This window comes from Primulina tabacum, chromosome 17 (genome assembly GCF_025594145.1).
Source record: "Primulina tabacum isolate GXHZ01 chromosome 17, ASM2559414v2, whole genome shotgun sequence".
In the NCBI taxonomy this organism is placed as follows: domain Eukaryota; kingdom Viridiplantae; phylum Streptophyta; class Magnoliopsida; order Lamiales; family Gesneriaceae; genus Primulina; species Primulina tabacum.
The window spans coordinates 27661955-27680029 of NC_134566.1; the positions used below are offsets into that span (position 1 = coordinate 27661955).

At 31.6% G+C, this 18075-nt stretch overlaps 1 protein-coding gene across 1 annotated transcript; it reads left to right on the plus strand.

Moving 5' to 3' along the window:
- Window positions 1-1815: 1815 nt before the first annotated feature.
- Window positions 1816-3315, plus strand: LOC142531441 (zinc-finger homeodomain protein 8-like). Its single transcript, XM_075637557.1, has one exon. The coding sequence runs from the start codon at window positions 1994-1996 to the stop codon at window positions 3068-3070; it is 1077 nt and encodes a 358-aa protein (XP_075493672.1). The 5' UTR covers window positions 1816-1993; the 3' UTR covers window positions 3071-3315.
- Window positions 3316-18075: the final 14760 nt, after the last annotated feature.

The following is an 18075-nucleotide window of genomic DNA, read 5'->3' on the forward strand; positions in this document are numbered from 1 at the left end:
TCGTGCAACGAAAATCACTCGTATTATTCTGTAATTTATATTCGATAAAAGTATCAAATAAATAAATTTCAAATGTTTATAATATTTGAGATCACATAAAGAAAGGTGGAGAATTTTAAAAATTCATAGAATCCAAGTGTATCCAAGAAAATATGCTAAGAATTAAATCTTAGATTTTTCTTGATCAATTTTCCAGTCAACGAGAATAAAAAAATAATAATGAGAAGAATAAAATTCAATAATTAGAAAATACATTTTTTTGGAGGGGTATGAGTGTGAGAGATGATTAAAAAGCATATGAGGAGTGGTCAAAAGGCAATTAGTGAGGAGTGTGGGGGCCCGGGTTTTGCTCTGGTGTTCCGGGTGTAATAGGACAGGGAAGTTTTGACAAAAAAAATATGGTGGGATTCAGTAAATGCAGCAGGACACTGCTCTGACTCTGTCAACTTTACATTTATATGGTAAATAATTGTATGTATGTAACTCTCACGCAATCAATAATCCCTGAATTTGTTTTGTACTTTTTTTATATATTTTTTAAATTAAATTTAAATGTATTAATTTCACTTATTTACTATATAAATATAAAATAATTAATATTTGTAGCTCTTATATATATCTATTAGCAAGACAGAATCAATCATGTTTATATTTATAATAAAAATAATATTTTTGTTATAGTAAGCAATATTTTCTAATGAATGACCCAAATAAAATATATATATAACAAAATTGATTATTGAAATATTCTCATGTAAGTTTGTGTTTTTTTTAATGCATATAGTATATACATGTGTGGGGAGCCAAACCAATAAATTGGATTAGCTAGGTTGACTCATTTGCTTCAATTTTTTTTTTTTTAATGTTGTTTTAAGGGGTAAATTTTATGGCAAAAATTTGTGTGAGACGATCTCACATGTCGTATTTTGTGAGACAGATATATTATTTGAGTTATCCATAAAAAATATTACTTTTTATGCTAATAGTATTAATTTTTATTGTGAATACTGATAGGGTTGACTCGTCTTACAAATAAAGATTCATGAGACCGTCTCACAAGAGACCTACTCAAATTACATTTGTGATTATCTTGAAAAGCATGTTTTTTTTTCTTATAATAAAATGATTATAAAAGATAATGTTGTTAATTGGGTCGCATTTTCTTGGGAGATTTAGAATACAAAGTTAGCCACCAACCATGTGGCATAGCAACAGGATCGGAATTCAAACCCGGAGCGAGCAAAACCTTCCATTCCCAATATGTCATATGAAATGTTTTAAATCCAACAAACCAACCTCTAATGATATATGTATACATCTAACGACTTAATTAAGCCGATTTTTAGGCTATAAATTTTATCTTTTTAAAATGATGTCTGTAATATTTTCTGTATATTTGGTATACATATATAAATAAAAAAATATAAGTAAAAACTTGTGTGAGACAGTCTCACGGGTCATATTTTGTGAGGCGGATCTCTTATTTGGATCATCCATTTTTATGCTAAGAGTATTACTTTTTATTGTTAATATTGGTGGAGTTGACATGTCTCACAGATAAAGATTCGTGAGACCGTCTCACAATAGATCTACTCAAAAGTAGATTATAACATATGTGAATATATAAAATATATTTGAAATTTTAATTTTAAAAAAAATTATAATTTCAATATGGGTGTAACATTTTGTTAACAAGACCAAATGGGTTGTAAGAGGTAAGTAGATATATTTATTATTCACGTGACGAAGAATCTGACAGATGGTTAGCCTTGAGCTAAAATTTAACAGGTTAATTTAATTAACACCAACCTGGTTTACGAGCCTGCTCAGCCACATGAACCAAAGATTTTTCTATTGTCTATCTACAGTGTCTCCCATTCCCACTCTCTCCTCTCCTCTCCTCTCCTCTCCCATGGCTCTGAAAACCCTTATTCTTGATTCTTAGCAAATTACACCAAAAGATTCCATCTTTTTTGATGTTGTTTCAGCTCCCATGGATCACCCGTTGAGCAATTCAACACCCACTAATGCAGCTGTACTCAAGACTCCGGAGGCTGACACTGAAACTCCCACCAGGATCCAGCCCGCCAGCAACCCGTCGCCCTTCAGCAACGGGGTTCTGAAGCGCCACGCGCCGCTGCACGTTCATCACGGGGGTGGTGGTGGTGGTTGTTTCGGCAGCCACCATCCCGTGGTGGTCACCTACAAGGAATGCTTGAAGAACCACGCAGCGAGCCTTGGGGGCCACGCGGTTGATGGCTGTGGGGAGTTTATGCCGTCTCCTGCGTCCAACCCTGCGGAGCCCACGTCTCTGAAATGCGCGGCGTGCGGCTGTCACCGGAACTTCCACCGCCGGGAGCCTGATGAGCCGCCGCTTGTTCTGCCTAATGCTACTCCGGCTTTGGAGTACCATCCCCACCACCGCCACCACCCCCTTCCGCCGGCTGGCGCGTCTAACCGCGGGAACAGCAGCAGCAGCCCGAACAATTCACCGTCCCCGCCGCCGATCTCTTCTTCTTACTACCCCTCTGCGCCCCACATGCTGCTGGCGCTCAGCCACGGGTTATCCGTCCCGCCTCCGGATAGCAACCAGCCAATTCCAATCTCCATAAACGCTTCTTCAACCCCTCTCTCGTCCAGCCCAAACAGCCGCAAGCGTTTCCGGACGAAGTTCACGCAGGATCAGAAGGAGAGAATGTTCGGACTCGCTGAAAGAATCGGCTGGAAAATGCAGAAAAAAGACGAGGATTTGATCTCAGAATTCTGCAGCGAAAGCGGAGTCGACAGAGGAGTTTTCAAAGTGTGGATGCACAATAACAAGAATACTTTTGGTAAAAAAGATCAACCTCAACCCCCCCAGTTAACTAACAATCTTACTGATATATCCCCCAACACTAATGGCATTGGATACGGTCCCAACGGTGGCGCCTCCGCCTCCGCCGCCGTCCACTTCCACCCCCACCACCTTCATGAAAGCAGTAATAATGACATGAAACACAGCATCCATGGACAAGATTTGAGCCACAGCGCACATGCTCTGGGCGCTAATGGGTCGTCTTCATCTTCTTGATCTTTTGATGCGTCGAAAATAAGCATTAGATAGGGAGAAAAATCTTGAATGAATGTCATTAATGGTGGCTGCAGCTATTAGTTTCTTGAAATTATGGTTATTAGATTTTCGTTTTATTAATCTTTCTTTAATTAATTAAGTAGCTATTAAATATATCATCCAGTTTCTTGGGATCGCAATTGAGAATGATTGGATATCCGCTTTTATTCATCCGTTAATAAATTTTCCCATCTCCAAATCTTCAATTCCACGAAATCTCCAGCTCCATTAATTCACTAAAAAGTAATATTTATTCTACTGATTTATTGATCTGATGAATTTTTCGTTTTTGTTTTTTTTTCAATTTTTCATCCGTATCTCATTAATTGGCGTGTAGGAGTTTTCTGTGTGTGTGGATGAGTGGTTTGTCCGAGACGAAGAAGCAGAAAGTGGGAGTATTTAATGGAATAATTTTATCGCATCTGTCTGAGATTACACGATTTTTTCTTGATCTGAGTGGAGAAGATGTATACTTACATACTTATCTTTAGATTTTATTTAATATTATATTTGTTCCTAACTCATTAATTTAATGACATATTTTGTGCTTTAGATTAGATGTCATTTCTTATTTGTTTTTCTTGTACATTTTCTTTATCACAATTTTTTTTATGTGAATATAATGATTTTCAATCCGATCGACTTATAAAAAAAATATTATTTTTTATTATAAAAATATATATACACATGTATAAATATATGACATTGTCTCTATTCTTTAATCTTTTATCATATGGATAAACACAACTGTTTGCTTGGGAAACATCACATCTAAAGGTTTTTACTAAAAAAAAATCACACACATTTAATTGCTAATTATATAGGTGTTTTTGTTTTTATTATTAGTATTTTTTTTATTTTTATTTTTCGTGCAACTCATATTTACTATCATGTAATAAATATCTATACAAGTATGTGTGTGGAGTCGTTTTCTGTATTGAGATATCAATTATTAACAACCAAATTGAACAATTGCAAGTGTTTGATCCAAATATAATGGCAGCCTTTATTTATTGCTTATCTTACTTAATGTGGCAATTAGCTTTAGGTGTAACATTCGAATGTTCCTTTTCTGATTTCCTAATTAAAATATATAAGATTTGGTAGCTAATAAGATATGTTTGGTGGGTTTTATTAAATAATGATAATTGCATACTTAGCTAATCTAACCTCTCAACTTTGTGCAATCTCCATGCATATTACTTTCCTTTTAAGGGAAGTAGTGGAATGATTTACAATTGGTTAATTAATCTATTCATACATGTTATGAATTTTCTATGGGGAAATTTAGTAAATTATTTTATGAGTTACTCGGTTTTCGGAATACAATAATTAATCATTTTTCGTTTGAGTTCTGATATAATATCAAATATGGTTTACGTGACAACGAAATTGTTGACATACTCGGCACCACATCAGTAATATACTGAAAATGGATTAAAACTAACAAACTAGAAAATTACTAGGTTGAAACTATATTTAATCATTTTTTGTTGGAGTGTTGATATGATTTCAGATATTATTCAGATGACGAAACATTGTTGACATGTTTGATACAATCAGACTATCAATATATGTATTTTATAGGAGATGGATCTAGCCAATACCCCACAAAAATAGGTTGTGGGAAAAAATAATAATTAATATATGGTAAAAATCGGTGTGAGACGACCTCACGGGTCATATTTTGTGAGACATATATCTTATTTAGGTCATCCATGAGAAAATATTACTTTTTATGCTAAGAGTATTACTTTTTATTGTAAATATCGGTAGAGTTAACCCGTCTCACAAATAAAGATTCGTGAGACCATCTCACAAGAGATATAATCTTAATACATTATGAGTATGAAACCCTTTTTTTGTTAAAAAAATATAATCTAAAAATCAAATTTAAAAAATTTATATGCATTTGTCTGAACAGAATCACCTTGTGTCCTATAATAATTATATTAATTTGGTGAATGGTGAAATCAGTAGTATTGTTTTATTGGAGTGCTGCTTCCCACCTTGTGCAGTTTCAACAACCAAAAGTATGTGTCAGTGCATTCATTAATTCAGAGATCTAGTATAGTGGGTAATGAAAAAATATTAGATATTTTGTTAAATAATTTTACAAATTTTTATAGACATATCTATATTTATAATAATAAATAATAATTATTTAAAAAATAATACTTTTTCATAAATGATCCAAATAAGATATCTGTTTCACAAAATTGATCGGGAGACCGTTTCAAAAATTGTTTTTATGTGCCAAAATATATGGCTAGCTGGAATATATTTATATATATATATATATTGTAATTATTTATATTTTATATATTGCATCCTACACACATAATCATTGTCCCATTGCATTTTCTATTCCCTATAAAAATCGACACTTAACGATAATATCCTAATCAAGACATAAAAATTGTTTTTATGTACCAAAATATATGGCTAGCTGGAATATATATATATATATATATATATATATATATTGTAATTATTTATATTTTATATATTGCATCCTACACACACATAATCATTGTCCCATTGCATGTTCTATTCCCTATAAAAATCCACACTACACTAATATATATATTGTAATTATTTTTTTAATGCTATAAATCTCTGTGTATGGATCTTTAGGTGTGCTATTTTTTCTTTAAATTTTTTTATTAAAATATTATGGTGGAGAATTTTTTTCTTTCAAGTATGGATCTTTATGTGTGCTATTTTTTATTTAATGACATCTTTATGTGTGTTAGTTTGTATATAGAGAAACCATATTCTATTTTAAATTTCTTACTGAATCCAATAAGGATGATTATACTATCAAGTGAGAAGTTATTACTACTGATCTTAAGTTAAAAAGTTTTAATTTTTATTTGATTTTCACAAACATGAATCTAGAATAAAAAATTTGACGTTTTTATCAAAGATACACAAATAATGAGAACAATGAAACACAAATATTTAAATTGTACAGTAGCTCAAGTATTAAATATTTAATCTTTATCTTAATATGAACAATTATTGTTTCTCAACAATCTCCTTCTTATATTTGCACGATCTTGCAATTCATAAAAATCTAACACAAATTTGTTTTGAGTAGGTCTTTTGTGATACGGTCTCACGAATCTTTATATGTGAGACATGTCAACCCTACCGATATTCACAATAAAAAGTAATACTCTTAACATAAAAAGTAATATTTTTTCATGTATGATCTAAATAAGATATTTGTCTCACAAATATGACCTGTGAGACCGTCTCACACAAGTTTTTGCCCTTTGTCTTTAGTACAAATTTAAATCGAGTGTTTTTCGTTTTATCAAATGAAATAACTGATGATTACAATACAACACAAATAATTTAAATAACACGACAGCTCGGATGCTACTTTTCGATCATTGTACAGATGAGAGCAGAAATTGCTTCTCATCTATGATTGTTTCACCATAATGTTTTTGTTTTGTTTTTTTGTTTTTACCACGAGGGAATCCGCAACCGTTACCTTTCGATGTGTACTTCGTAAAAATTCGTTGAGTTGGTTCTACAGGTTGGTATGTATAGGTTTTAATCAGTCCTCTAATTTGATTTCATGCAAATATTTAATTAGTAATCATATGTTCATCGGTGTTGTGAATTTCAGTCAGACATATAATCAATATCCAACGTCGAACCAACAATACTTGATGTCATGTCAAAAGATTCATGCAATAATCAGATTAAATAACCGAAAAAAGAAACCAATTGAAGGTCGGAAAACCGATTCAGACCAACTTGTAAAGCCAATTTTGCATATTTTTTTCTCCTTTAAACAAGCAAGAAAATGGCCATTTATTTATTTAACATAAGACTAATTATGATATAATTGCGTCAGTCATTAGAATATGCGAGTTTCGATCACTTTTAAAAAGACCCACTTGGATGGAATTTTGGGTGGCGCTGAAGATGCTGTTGACTTTTCATTTTTTACTATAAAGTTGAAAGATAAACTGAAAAAGGTTGTCGGATAATTAATTCGAACTATTTACATATAAAAGTTGGCAAAAATTTGCATGAGACGGTCTCACGGATCGTATTTTGTGATACAGATATCTTATTTGGGTCATACATAAAAAAATATTAACTTTTATGCTAAAAGTATTATTTTTTATTGTGAATATCGGTAAGATTGACCCGTCTCACAGATAAAGATTCGTGAAACCATCTCACAAGAGACCTACTCATAAAAGTATTGTTGAGGTGAATATTTTGTTCTTCACACACGAAAGTATTTAGGTAGTGTTTGTAAAGGAATGTAAGTATATGGACTAAATATGAATTTTTTTTGTCACCCCTTCGTTAAAATGGATCCTGAGACGAATGTATTTTAAGATTGATAATAAGAAAAAGTGATGTTTGACATGTTACCTTTTAATGGATGAGTTAACCCACTCGATTTATTGACATTTCTCGCTTACATAAACCCACCAACCCACGGTCGGTCCATGGGTTCAGATCCAACCCGATGAACCCGATTTTTTTTTATCTCCACTCCTCCGGGGGTTAGCCAAGCCTCCATGTGGGTACTAGTAAGGTCCATGTGGCCTGAACCATTTGTAATTAAGGTCGGGATCTCGGCTCAGGGATCCTTGGTTGAGTTTATTAAATTTTTTTAAAAAATTATTTTAAAATATTGTGTATGTTAGTGTTTTGCACTAATACTGCAAAATGCCACAAAATGAAGACACTATATTTTCAGGGTACTGCGGCGGGAGCTGTGCTGGTACGTTACAACAACTTTAATGTAAGGTCCAAAAATAAGATAACATAATCCAACTGTATGCAAATTTAGGGAAAATGAAAATGACTAATTAAATGGATTTAATGGCGTGAAATAATTACGATATGTATGAGTACATGTTTAAAAATAGGGTTTATTATTAAAATGTATAAAACTGTATTTTTAAAAGTTATATGAGATACGATCGAGGAACGGATACTGATGACTGAAAAAGGGAAAAATATATTTAATAAATAATTGTTTTTAATTATTTAAAATATGGTTTATGTTAATTGGTATTTTTGAAAACAGGGTGTTTTGAGGTGATTTTATACGCCGAGACATATTCTTAATCGGTATTCGATTTTCGACGAAAATATGAATTTTTTGAGAAACTCGGCTAATATTTTCACGAACGTCCCTAAACAAAATATTTTAAATATGCACAAATGGGCTTAGTGAGCCTATTATACTAGACTAATGAGCCCTAACTTGTACACATGTTTAATTAACAATGAATAGCCCTAAACCACACAAATCACACGCCACCCCTCCCAAAAACACTAGAACACTCGGCGCCCACCACCAGCAGCACACACCACACGTATTTTCAAGAAGGAAGCCACGGTTTTTGAAGGGAATTCAGTCAAGGGTCTCCTACGTCGAAATTCTTCGCATCTTAACTTATTTGTCGTGCGTAAACTATGCAAAGACACGTCATAAATATATTTTTTCTCACCTATCACACCATATTACGTGTTTGAATTATGTTTGCATGGAAAACATGTTTACCCTATGATTATTTTCGTTTTTAACCTTTGATATGCAATAATATGAACTTTTATGGTACAAAACTTATGTTATTTGTGCATGAAGAGGTTGCCATGTCAGGGTGACTTGAGGGGACGATTTTCCAGCGTGTTAGGAGTCAGACGAGTCATGGTTAAAGGCTGCACACGAATTGGAATAGGCTTGAAGGAAAATTCATGACATAGTGCATTAGGGTCTCGGCTAGAAGGAACCTTAGCGTGCGGCATGACCAGGGCTCGGGATAGACGTGTTTGGGGAAGATGAAGAGTCCTAGCGATGCTTGGACTCGTGCACAACGGCTAGGGAAGAGTCCTTGGGTGATAGGGCTCTTTCCATGCAAGCCGAGTGCAGCAGCTGTGCAGGGGAACCACGGCCGGGCCAGAGGGTCCAGGATAGGTCTAGGGGTGGTCTAATTAGGGTCACGAGGGTCTGGGCTCGGGTGGTGGCTGGGAGTGAGGAGTCCTAGAGGCGTAGGAATCCTAGCACGCAAGTGAAGGAATCGCGCGGCTTCTCTCTGTTCGAGCAGGGAGTTGCAGCAGGCTAGGGGCTGGTTAAATGGGTCAGTGCTGGTCCATATGGTACCTAGGTGGTCTGGTCAGGGGCTGGCTCGAGGTGGTTTGAGCATGGCTCGATGAAACCGTGCAGTTGGCTTGAAAGGTAAGTTAGGGTTCAGTTTTGTGTTTAAATGGCTAAAGGGTCAAACCATGGTCCACGGGAGTCGAATCATGGTTCACAAGGGTAATTTAGGTATAAAAAGTCTATAATTAAAACTTGGGAAGAAATTATTAAAGTTTGAATTAATTCGAGAATTAAACGCTCTACGAATTAATAATTATGAAATTAAATCAAAATCTTAGAATTTAATCTAAATAAAAATATTAGAAATTTAAATTAAGCTTAAATAATTATTTGAGATGATCTAGAGTCGATGAAATAAGAGGAAGTCAAAATCAAGAAATCTTAAGTCTAGGGATAAAACGGTCATTTTACATCTAAAAATAATAGACGTCCTGACAGTGTCCTGAATGCTGTAAAATATGTTGATATGGTTAGTTTACATGTTTATGAAATTATATGATGGAACGTTAATGCTAAAAGACATGTTGCATGCTTGATTTTAAAAGAAAAATGATTTATATATGCATGGATTTTTATAAGTAATGAAAATATGAAACGTTGGAGGAGGTGACATAATTGTACTAATACGATGATTATGATGATACGATGATTATGATGATATGATGATATGTAAGGTCAATGCTCAGTTGACGGGTGAGAGTGTCACTGATGTCCCCGCCGCTCAGTACTGTGGTTACACGTAGATGGATCCATCGACCTTCGGCTGATACAAAAGTCACAATTAACCATCCGAATTCAATAAAAGGAAAACATATATGTATATGATGAAAAGAAAAAAGTATACGATGAAAGGAAAAATGTTTATGTTTATGCATGTTCATGAAATGTTATTTTAAGTAAAAATATTTCCACTGTTGCATGTGATTGTATATATATTACTTGTAAACATTGTTAAGGTTTGCTGAGTTTATACACTCACTAGGTGTGATCGATTCAGTGAGCATGATGTCGATGTTAATGAGGAACTTGATGGTTGATCTTGCTGGACTGAAGGTGTACACAACCCGAGGACTGACGCTAGTTTCCGCAATTAATTTGTGTTTATGAATTATGTTAATGGTTTAAATACTTTAAAGATTTTACGGCTTATGATGGGTTGAGAGGTTTTTAAGAGGATGTTAAAGTTAGATTTGGTAAATGATTTACGATTTTATGTTTTGAATTACTTTCTTTTGAATTTTTAAATATAGTTGGTTGTTTTATTTTTAAAATGGTATCAAAAATATTATATATATATATATATATATATGTACATATATATCGACCGAAGTAAATTAAAGAAAGAGAAAAATTTTTTTAAGTATATTTTAAAGAAAAACAAGTAGTATACGTTTCATTTAAAGTTGCTGCAACTTTTTCAGCACTTGTTCAACGAACGCTGAAACAATAATTTCGAGACCGATCATTTAAAGTTGCTGCAACTTTTTCAGCACTTGTTCAATGAACGCTGAAACAATAATTTCGAGACCGAAACTTTGCTCAAAAGTTTGTTATAAGTGAAGGAAACGAATACCAAAATAATCAAACGAAAAAGAAGAATAAATATTTGTCATACAAGAACAAGTACTTGTTTATATGAAAAGTGAAGATTGAGTTTTTATTTTGTATATATATTAAATATTATATTATTATTTTTAATTTATGCTTATTAACTTTTTCAATTAATTTTTATATGTGTTATTTTATTTTTTATTATAATATTTTGTATAACTTATTGTTTTGATAACTTATTTCACAATGACAGAAAATCAAGGTAAAGAAGATTTCGACGTTCTCTAATTACAAGAAACACATATGTCATCAACAATTTCTCCCGAAACTATTGACGATATTGTAAGAGCTAAGTAATTAGACAATCTGGTTTGGACTGGTTTTTGAGTGTTTGACAACCGTTTGATTGCTGCTCTTGTTGAACGATGATGTCGCGAGATACACACATTTCATTTTAGATGTGGTGAAGCGATTGTGACGTTGCAAGATGTTTTGAAAATTTGGGTCTAACAATTGATGGTGACCCGCTGACTGGAATAGATGTTTTACATACAGTTGGTCGATGAAAACATATATGTCTTGACTTGTTGGGATTTGCGCCACCGTCATCGCATTTTAAAGGTGATCATTTGTCTATGACTACACCACACGATCACTGCATTTTTACTCTTATTGATGACAATAGTTCGGAAGTAGATGTCGTGAAATATACTCTATGTATATATATCATTGTTGATTATTGGAGGAACAATGATCCCTGATTATCAAGGAGAGTCGGCTAGACTCATGTTTTTATAACCTTTGCATGATATTGATCGTGTGAAATCTTATAGTTGAGGAAGTGCAGTTAGCATTCTTATGTAACGAACTGTGCAATGTAACACATATATGAAAATCTACCATAGTTGGACATTTATATATTCCGTAGATATAAATATTGTATTTTCATTATTTAATACAACATATATCTTTTTAACCATTTTTTTTATTATTATTAGCATGTATGAGCATGTAGAATGATTAAATTGGTTAACCCTGACCGAAATGGGTTAACAGCTGTTCCGCCTCTAAGTCAACCCGATGATATTTTTCCAGTTACTCCATATGATGGACAATAACATGTTAATTTGTTGTCCAAATATAATCTATAATTATTTTTAAAATTTTTAATATGTAATCATATCAGTTGAATTATAAGTGGAAAAATGTGTTTAGTTACATACATTCACCGACTCATGCTATAAGAATTACAAGGGATTGTCTTGATCGCATGAACAATAATGAGGTATTTTTGAATCATTTAAATCGTGTAATGATTATATGAATTTTAAAATTTAACTTTTTTTGTGCTGCTTAACTGGATCATTTACAAGAAATATGACGTATATATAAAAACAATTATTGATTCATACGATAACAAAATATAATGATGTATTTGCCATCTCATACGACAACTAATGATGTTACTGCAAACATCTCCATCTACAATATTTTTAAAATTATTAATAAAGAAAACCGTCCTTGGTTACCTAGGTCGAACCAAACTTCCCAAATCAGGTATCGACTCATATTGGTTTTCTTCAAGGGCTCAACTCAGATACATGGTGATGATATTTGTTATCCTTGGTCCGTCAATAAACAAAATCCATACAAGGCGTAGTTATGGTACATATGATATGATATATAGTATATGGATAAGTAATACGTTAAGAAAAAATATGGAATGCTTGATATAATTTAAATAAAAGTGATTAAATTTGATTTTTGGGCTATAATGACAACATTTTTCCTACCATAATAAACTTTTATTTTTGCACTATTATAAAGATTTCTTGCACGTGCAGATATGGTTGGACGTTTGGGTTTGAGTTCGGGTATCGAGCACCTAACTGAGTTGTTTTTTTCTTTCAAAATGTCGGGTTCGGGTTTGTGTCCGAACCAGATTTTTTTCAGGTCGGTGTTGGGTACTAAAATTAGTACCAACATATATTGAACACCATATTTTTTAAGTTTTATATTTTTATATAATTAATAATTAAATAAATATTATAAAAAAATATATAAGGAAATAAAAAAAGATAAATCGACAAATATTACCAGAAATAATTATACTATATTTAGAAAATAAAATTAATTAATGCTCTTATTAATATTTAAAATCTACTGATTTATCCCCTTTTATAATGTAATGCATTTATAAAAAAACTCACAAATTTTTAAATATTGATAATTGCTTCAGTTTTTTTTCTTCAAAATATCATAATATACTATTATCGTAATTAATTTACGTCGAACAACATTTAGCAAGGGCCTATGAGATTATAATGGGTTTTTTCTATATAAAAAAAATATACCAAACATAAGATGAAATATGATAATTTATCAATCACTAATTTATCAAGTGTATCACACATTGCCTTAATTGTGCATATTATTTAGGCAAAAACTTGTGTGAGACGGTCTCACGGGTCGTATCTTGTGAGACGGATATCTTATTTGGATCATCCATGAAAAATTATTACTTTTTATGCTAAAATTATTACTTTTTATTGTGAATATCGGTAGGGTTGACCTGTCTCACAGATAAATATTCGTGAGACCGTCTCACAAGAGACCTACTCATTTATTTATTATTTAATCAATAAATTGTTTAGGTGTGAAGATGTGTCATAAGTTTAAAATAAATCTGAGAAGTTATTTTGTGGGGGCATATTTATAACTTAACATTGAATAACACCAAATGTTTGAATTATTTGCTTCCATGTGATTTTAATTTTCTATATTGTCAAATTTCAATCTTAATCAGCTATCTTTGTTTTTTTGACAATTTTACCTATTTTTTCGATGTGAGGTTGATATGGCACCGATGCGACGCTGATGTGGGCGTTGATGTATGTTATGACAAGTCGTATGGAAAAAATGATTAAAATTGTCAACAATTGAAAGATACACTATAAAAACTGAAATTCGATTACATACATAACCGAAATCGCAAATCTAACATGAAATTATTCACTTGTTATTTTTTCACATCATATTATATCAATTTAATAATCATTTTGTAACTAAATCAATTTATTATTCTTGCACATAGTCTAGTGACGAATTAGAAAAACGTGTATCACGCACCCAAAATATAGACTAAAATTAGCAAACAATTTAGAGATCAATCATTCATGTGTCCAACCAAGATGGGAATTAGACGAATGGCATAGTCGACTTGTCTTAGTTTTTGGGCATGTGGTGTCTCTCGACGCAAGCTTTTCACAAATAAAATTTACATTAGCAATTAAAATGGTCCAAATTCCCAAACAAAATTATTGGTTGGACCACGTCTACAATTTTTATTTTTTGATAGGTGAAATATATTATAATAGAGTGGAAAATAATGCCATTGACTGATTTTTATACACATTCAGATAATTGTCCTAAATCAAATGGAGTCTATATTTTAAATTAATATAAATAATAAAAAAAGTGTCGAATTTTTTCACGGTAAAATCATCATGACGCTCAATTTAAAAAAGAAAAAAAATTTATTTAATTTTTGCATAAGAACAAGTTGTCTATAGATAATATAATTCGTGAATGAACGTCGTATCAACGGTCAAATTAAGATGATTACTAATCTATTAAAGATGTATTTTCACGAAGTATTTTTTTAAAAATCGATTTAGGGATGATTTTCAAACAGCAGTTGCGCACAGCAACAATTTTGGATCTGACCAAGGTAAGAACGCATGTATCATCGTTCGAAATCGAACTTGTAATTCGTTATTTTTCTATGATTAAATCGATAATTAGTAAAATTAATTTTTGGAAAATGGATTCTTTTTATTTGTGGGGATGGGTTTTAATTAGTGTCTCGTGCCATGTCGGGGCAGTGGAGGTTTTAGCATGAATTTTGAGCGTTGTGATGCGATTTCTATTACACACAAAACCCTAATTGAGCTACTTCACGTGACGGATTTTGGATTGGCTCCATTTGTTTGCCCATGAAACATTTACGAATTAAATCTGATAATGATGCATTTTTTCATGTGGCAGAGCTCAAGAAATCATTACATTTCCATGTGAAGGCCAAGCTTTTCATTTCCTTTCTTTAGAAAAACCAAAGGGAAAAAATTATGGGTTGTGTCTTGGATAAGTTTGGCAAAAACTCGTGCAACTTTTCCGTTTAATGAAAGATATTTTTAACTTCTTGATTAATGGGAAAAATCGACTCATTTAAGTCATGTCAGTTTGTGTGGATTTGATTGAGGGGGAAAACACACACTAATAATATTTTATATTACAAATTTTCGATTTTTTTTTTGCAATTCTAGTTATTTTTTTTATCGAGATTGTTGATTTGATATTATACAAGTGAGCACTACATCAGCGTTCCAACGGTGTTACATCAACGCCACGTTTGGAAAGTGAAAAAGTTGCTATAAACAAATATAACGAACTAAAATTTGACAATACAGAGACAAATATATATGAACAAAAAAGATTTTCCCTTTTTAATTTGTTAACAATTAAAGTGATATATAATGTTATTATTTGAGTAGCGACCAAGTTTAAATTAGAAGCTTAGCTTAATTTCATGATATTGGCATAAAGTCTCACACTGGCTGGATTTTTTTATGTTTTTGTGTGTGCATATGTATGAGAAAAACTATAAACATCTATTTTGATTATCTAAATTATCAAAATTTAGCGTGATATAATAAACAGATTTTTTTCGCGCTTTCGGATACGGAGTACAACCAAAGAAGTATGTTCAAGTATTTTGGTCATTTTAAAAAAATAAAATAAATAGAATTTAGTGTTATAAGAAATATTTCATTACATTAAGAAGTAAATATATATATATAAAAATTCCACTAATTTTCTATTATTTCGTTCAACATTTTTAACAAAAAATTTACAAGTACTAAGGGTTAGTTATGACTTGTCATGGGAGGAGAGGTTCCAAAATCTTGAAATGATTATTAATGAATCTACGCTGTGTCAATGTACAGGACAAGACTCACATTTAAATAATTCGTTCTATATAAATAAAATTGATATAAAATCCATACGATATTCTTATACCAATTTTCATATATAAAACTTAAAAGTAAGTAACATTGTTAATAATAACTTATGTTGAATATTAAATATATATAAATAAAATAGACTGACATGCTTATGATATGATGTACACACACACATATATATATACAAACACATAGAGCTAGCACAAAGTCCATCAGTTTTACAAAAAATACTTTTGAATAAGGATTAAGTATTTTATAATCATTTCAAAAGAAAAGTATTTTATAATCGAGTGAAGATAATAATGCAATTCAACAATATTGTAGACAATTTTAAACATGGGTGTCAAAATTAAACACGACCCATCAACCCGACACGGTTCAACCCGAAAAAAATCATGTTTGGGTTTGAAGTTTTCAGGTTCGGGTCAAATCGGGTTGGACCCAATAGCTGACCCAAAAAATGATCGGGTTGGGTTGGGTTGGGTTGGTTTCGGGTTGACCCGAATATTTTAATTTTTTTAAAAAAATATAATTAATAAATATTACCTACATTTTTATATATTATATGTCTGAAAAAATATTTATTGTATATTTATATCATGCTTTTTCATAATTTAGTATTTATTTTGAATATTTTGTATTTTTTAAACAATTGTATATTTGATTTAGTAAATATACTTTATTTTTCTATAATTAAACTTTCAAATTTAAATCATACATATAATATAACTTTCAAATTTAAATCATATATATGACGGAGATTTTGTTATTATGTGTTTAAATTAAAATATTATTTTTTAATTTTATTTTTAAAAAAATTCATAATCGAGTTAATCGAGTTGATCGGGTTGATTTATGTTTGGGTTTGGGTTTACAGTTTTCGGATTGGCTCGGGTTCGGATTGGACAATTTTTGAATAGTACTATTGCTCAATCCGACCCAACCCACTCGAATTGACTCCCCTGATTTCAAATATTATATTTTGTTTGATCTTTCAATTGTAACTTAACAATGATATCTCTCCTAATAATTATATTATATCGTAACTGATGGGGCCAACTACGTTATTTTTGCCCTCATACTATAGTTGCATCGAGTGTGCATCAATCTACGAAAATTAAATATAATAATATAACTCAAATATTTTAAACAATTTAATCATACAACTATTAAATTTCGGTTGTTTTTTGATCGGGGACAAATATTTCTTTGTTACCTAAAAAAATTTCATTCACAAATCACTAAACAAGAGTATGCCACGATGGATGCCTTCGATTTCTGAACTAATTTTTCTGTCTATTGCAATATTTTCCAAAAGAAATAAAGTTGATAAATTGAAAAGCAACCAAGGACCACCATAGATACTTGGAAAACAAAAAATAATAAAAATAATATTATATATCATAAATACTTGGTGAGCTGGTGAATTAATTAATTAGTGTGTCAGATTCTCATTCACAACATATATTATTTAAATTGTTTTCATACTTTTTCGACAGTTTTTTTTATTTTTTTAATGAACTAATTAAATCATCAAGACAAATATACCTTATCCACTGAAATTTTGTATTATTTTGTGGATAGGCTAATTCGACGGGCAGCTAACTTCGTATAATCGTAAGCTGTCGTCTGTGTGTGTGTTAATATATATATATATATATATATATATATATGAGATGAAATGAGATACGTACAAAGTATTCTTGGATGTATTGTGTAAAGCCCGGTTCCTAAAATTTCGTACAAAGTATTTGAGGTTAAGTTAGGTCAGGTCCATTATTGAAAAACCTCCCCTGGAACTTTACAAAAGAACTAACAGTTGGGTACAATAATTATCTCTGTTTGGTAGAACGATCGAATCGTGGTGTTTGAGCTGATGTGCGGTTTAAAAGATTTGAGTTGCACCATTAGCACCAACTATAGTTTTTGATAAAACGATAAACACTCAGTCTTACACTAACAAAAGTCGATATACTTGCTGCTCAAATTCAACCCCGTCGGATGTAGTTGCTTTTTTAAAAAAAGGCGTTTTGTACATTTATTAATTTTAATATTTTTTTTGAACGTTTTATTAATTTTAATTTGAAGGACTCAAAAATGGGATGCTACTTACCTATTTGGGCTTTGGCTTCAGCACCATTTGATTGACCCGATAAGTCCAAGTCCAATAATCAAGGGAGTACATAAAATAATTCGTTGGGTTGGGTCAATAAATTAATTCACAAACTCATTATTATATAGGG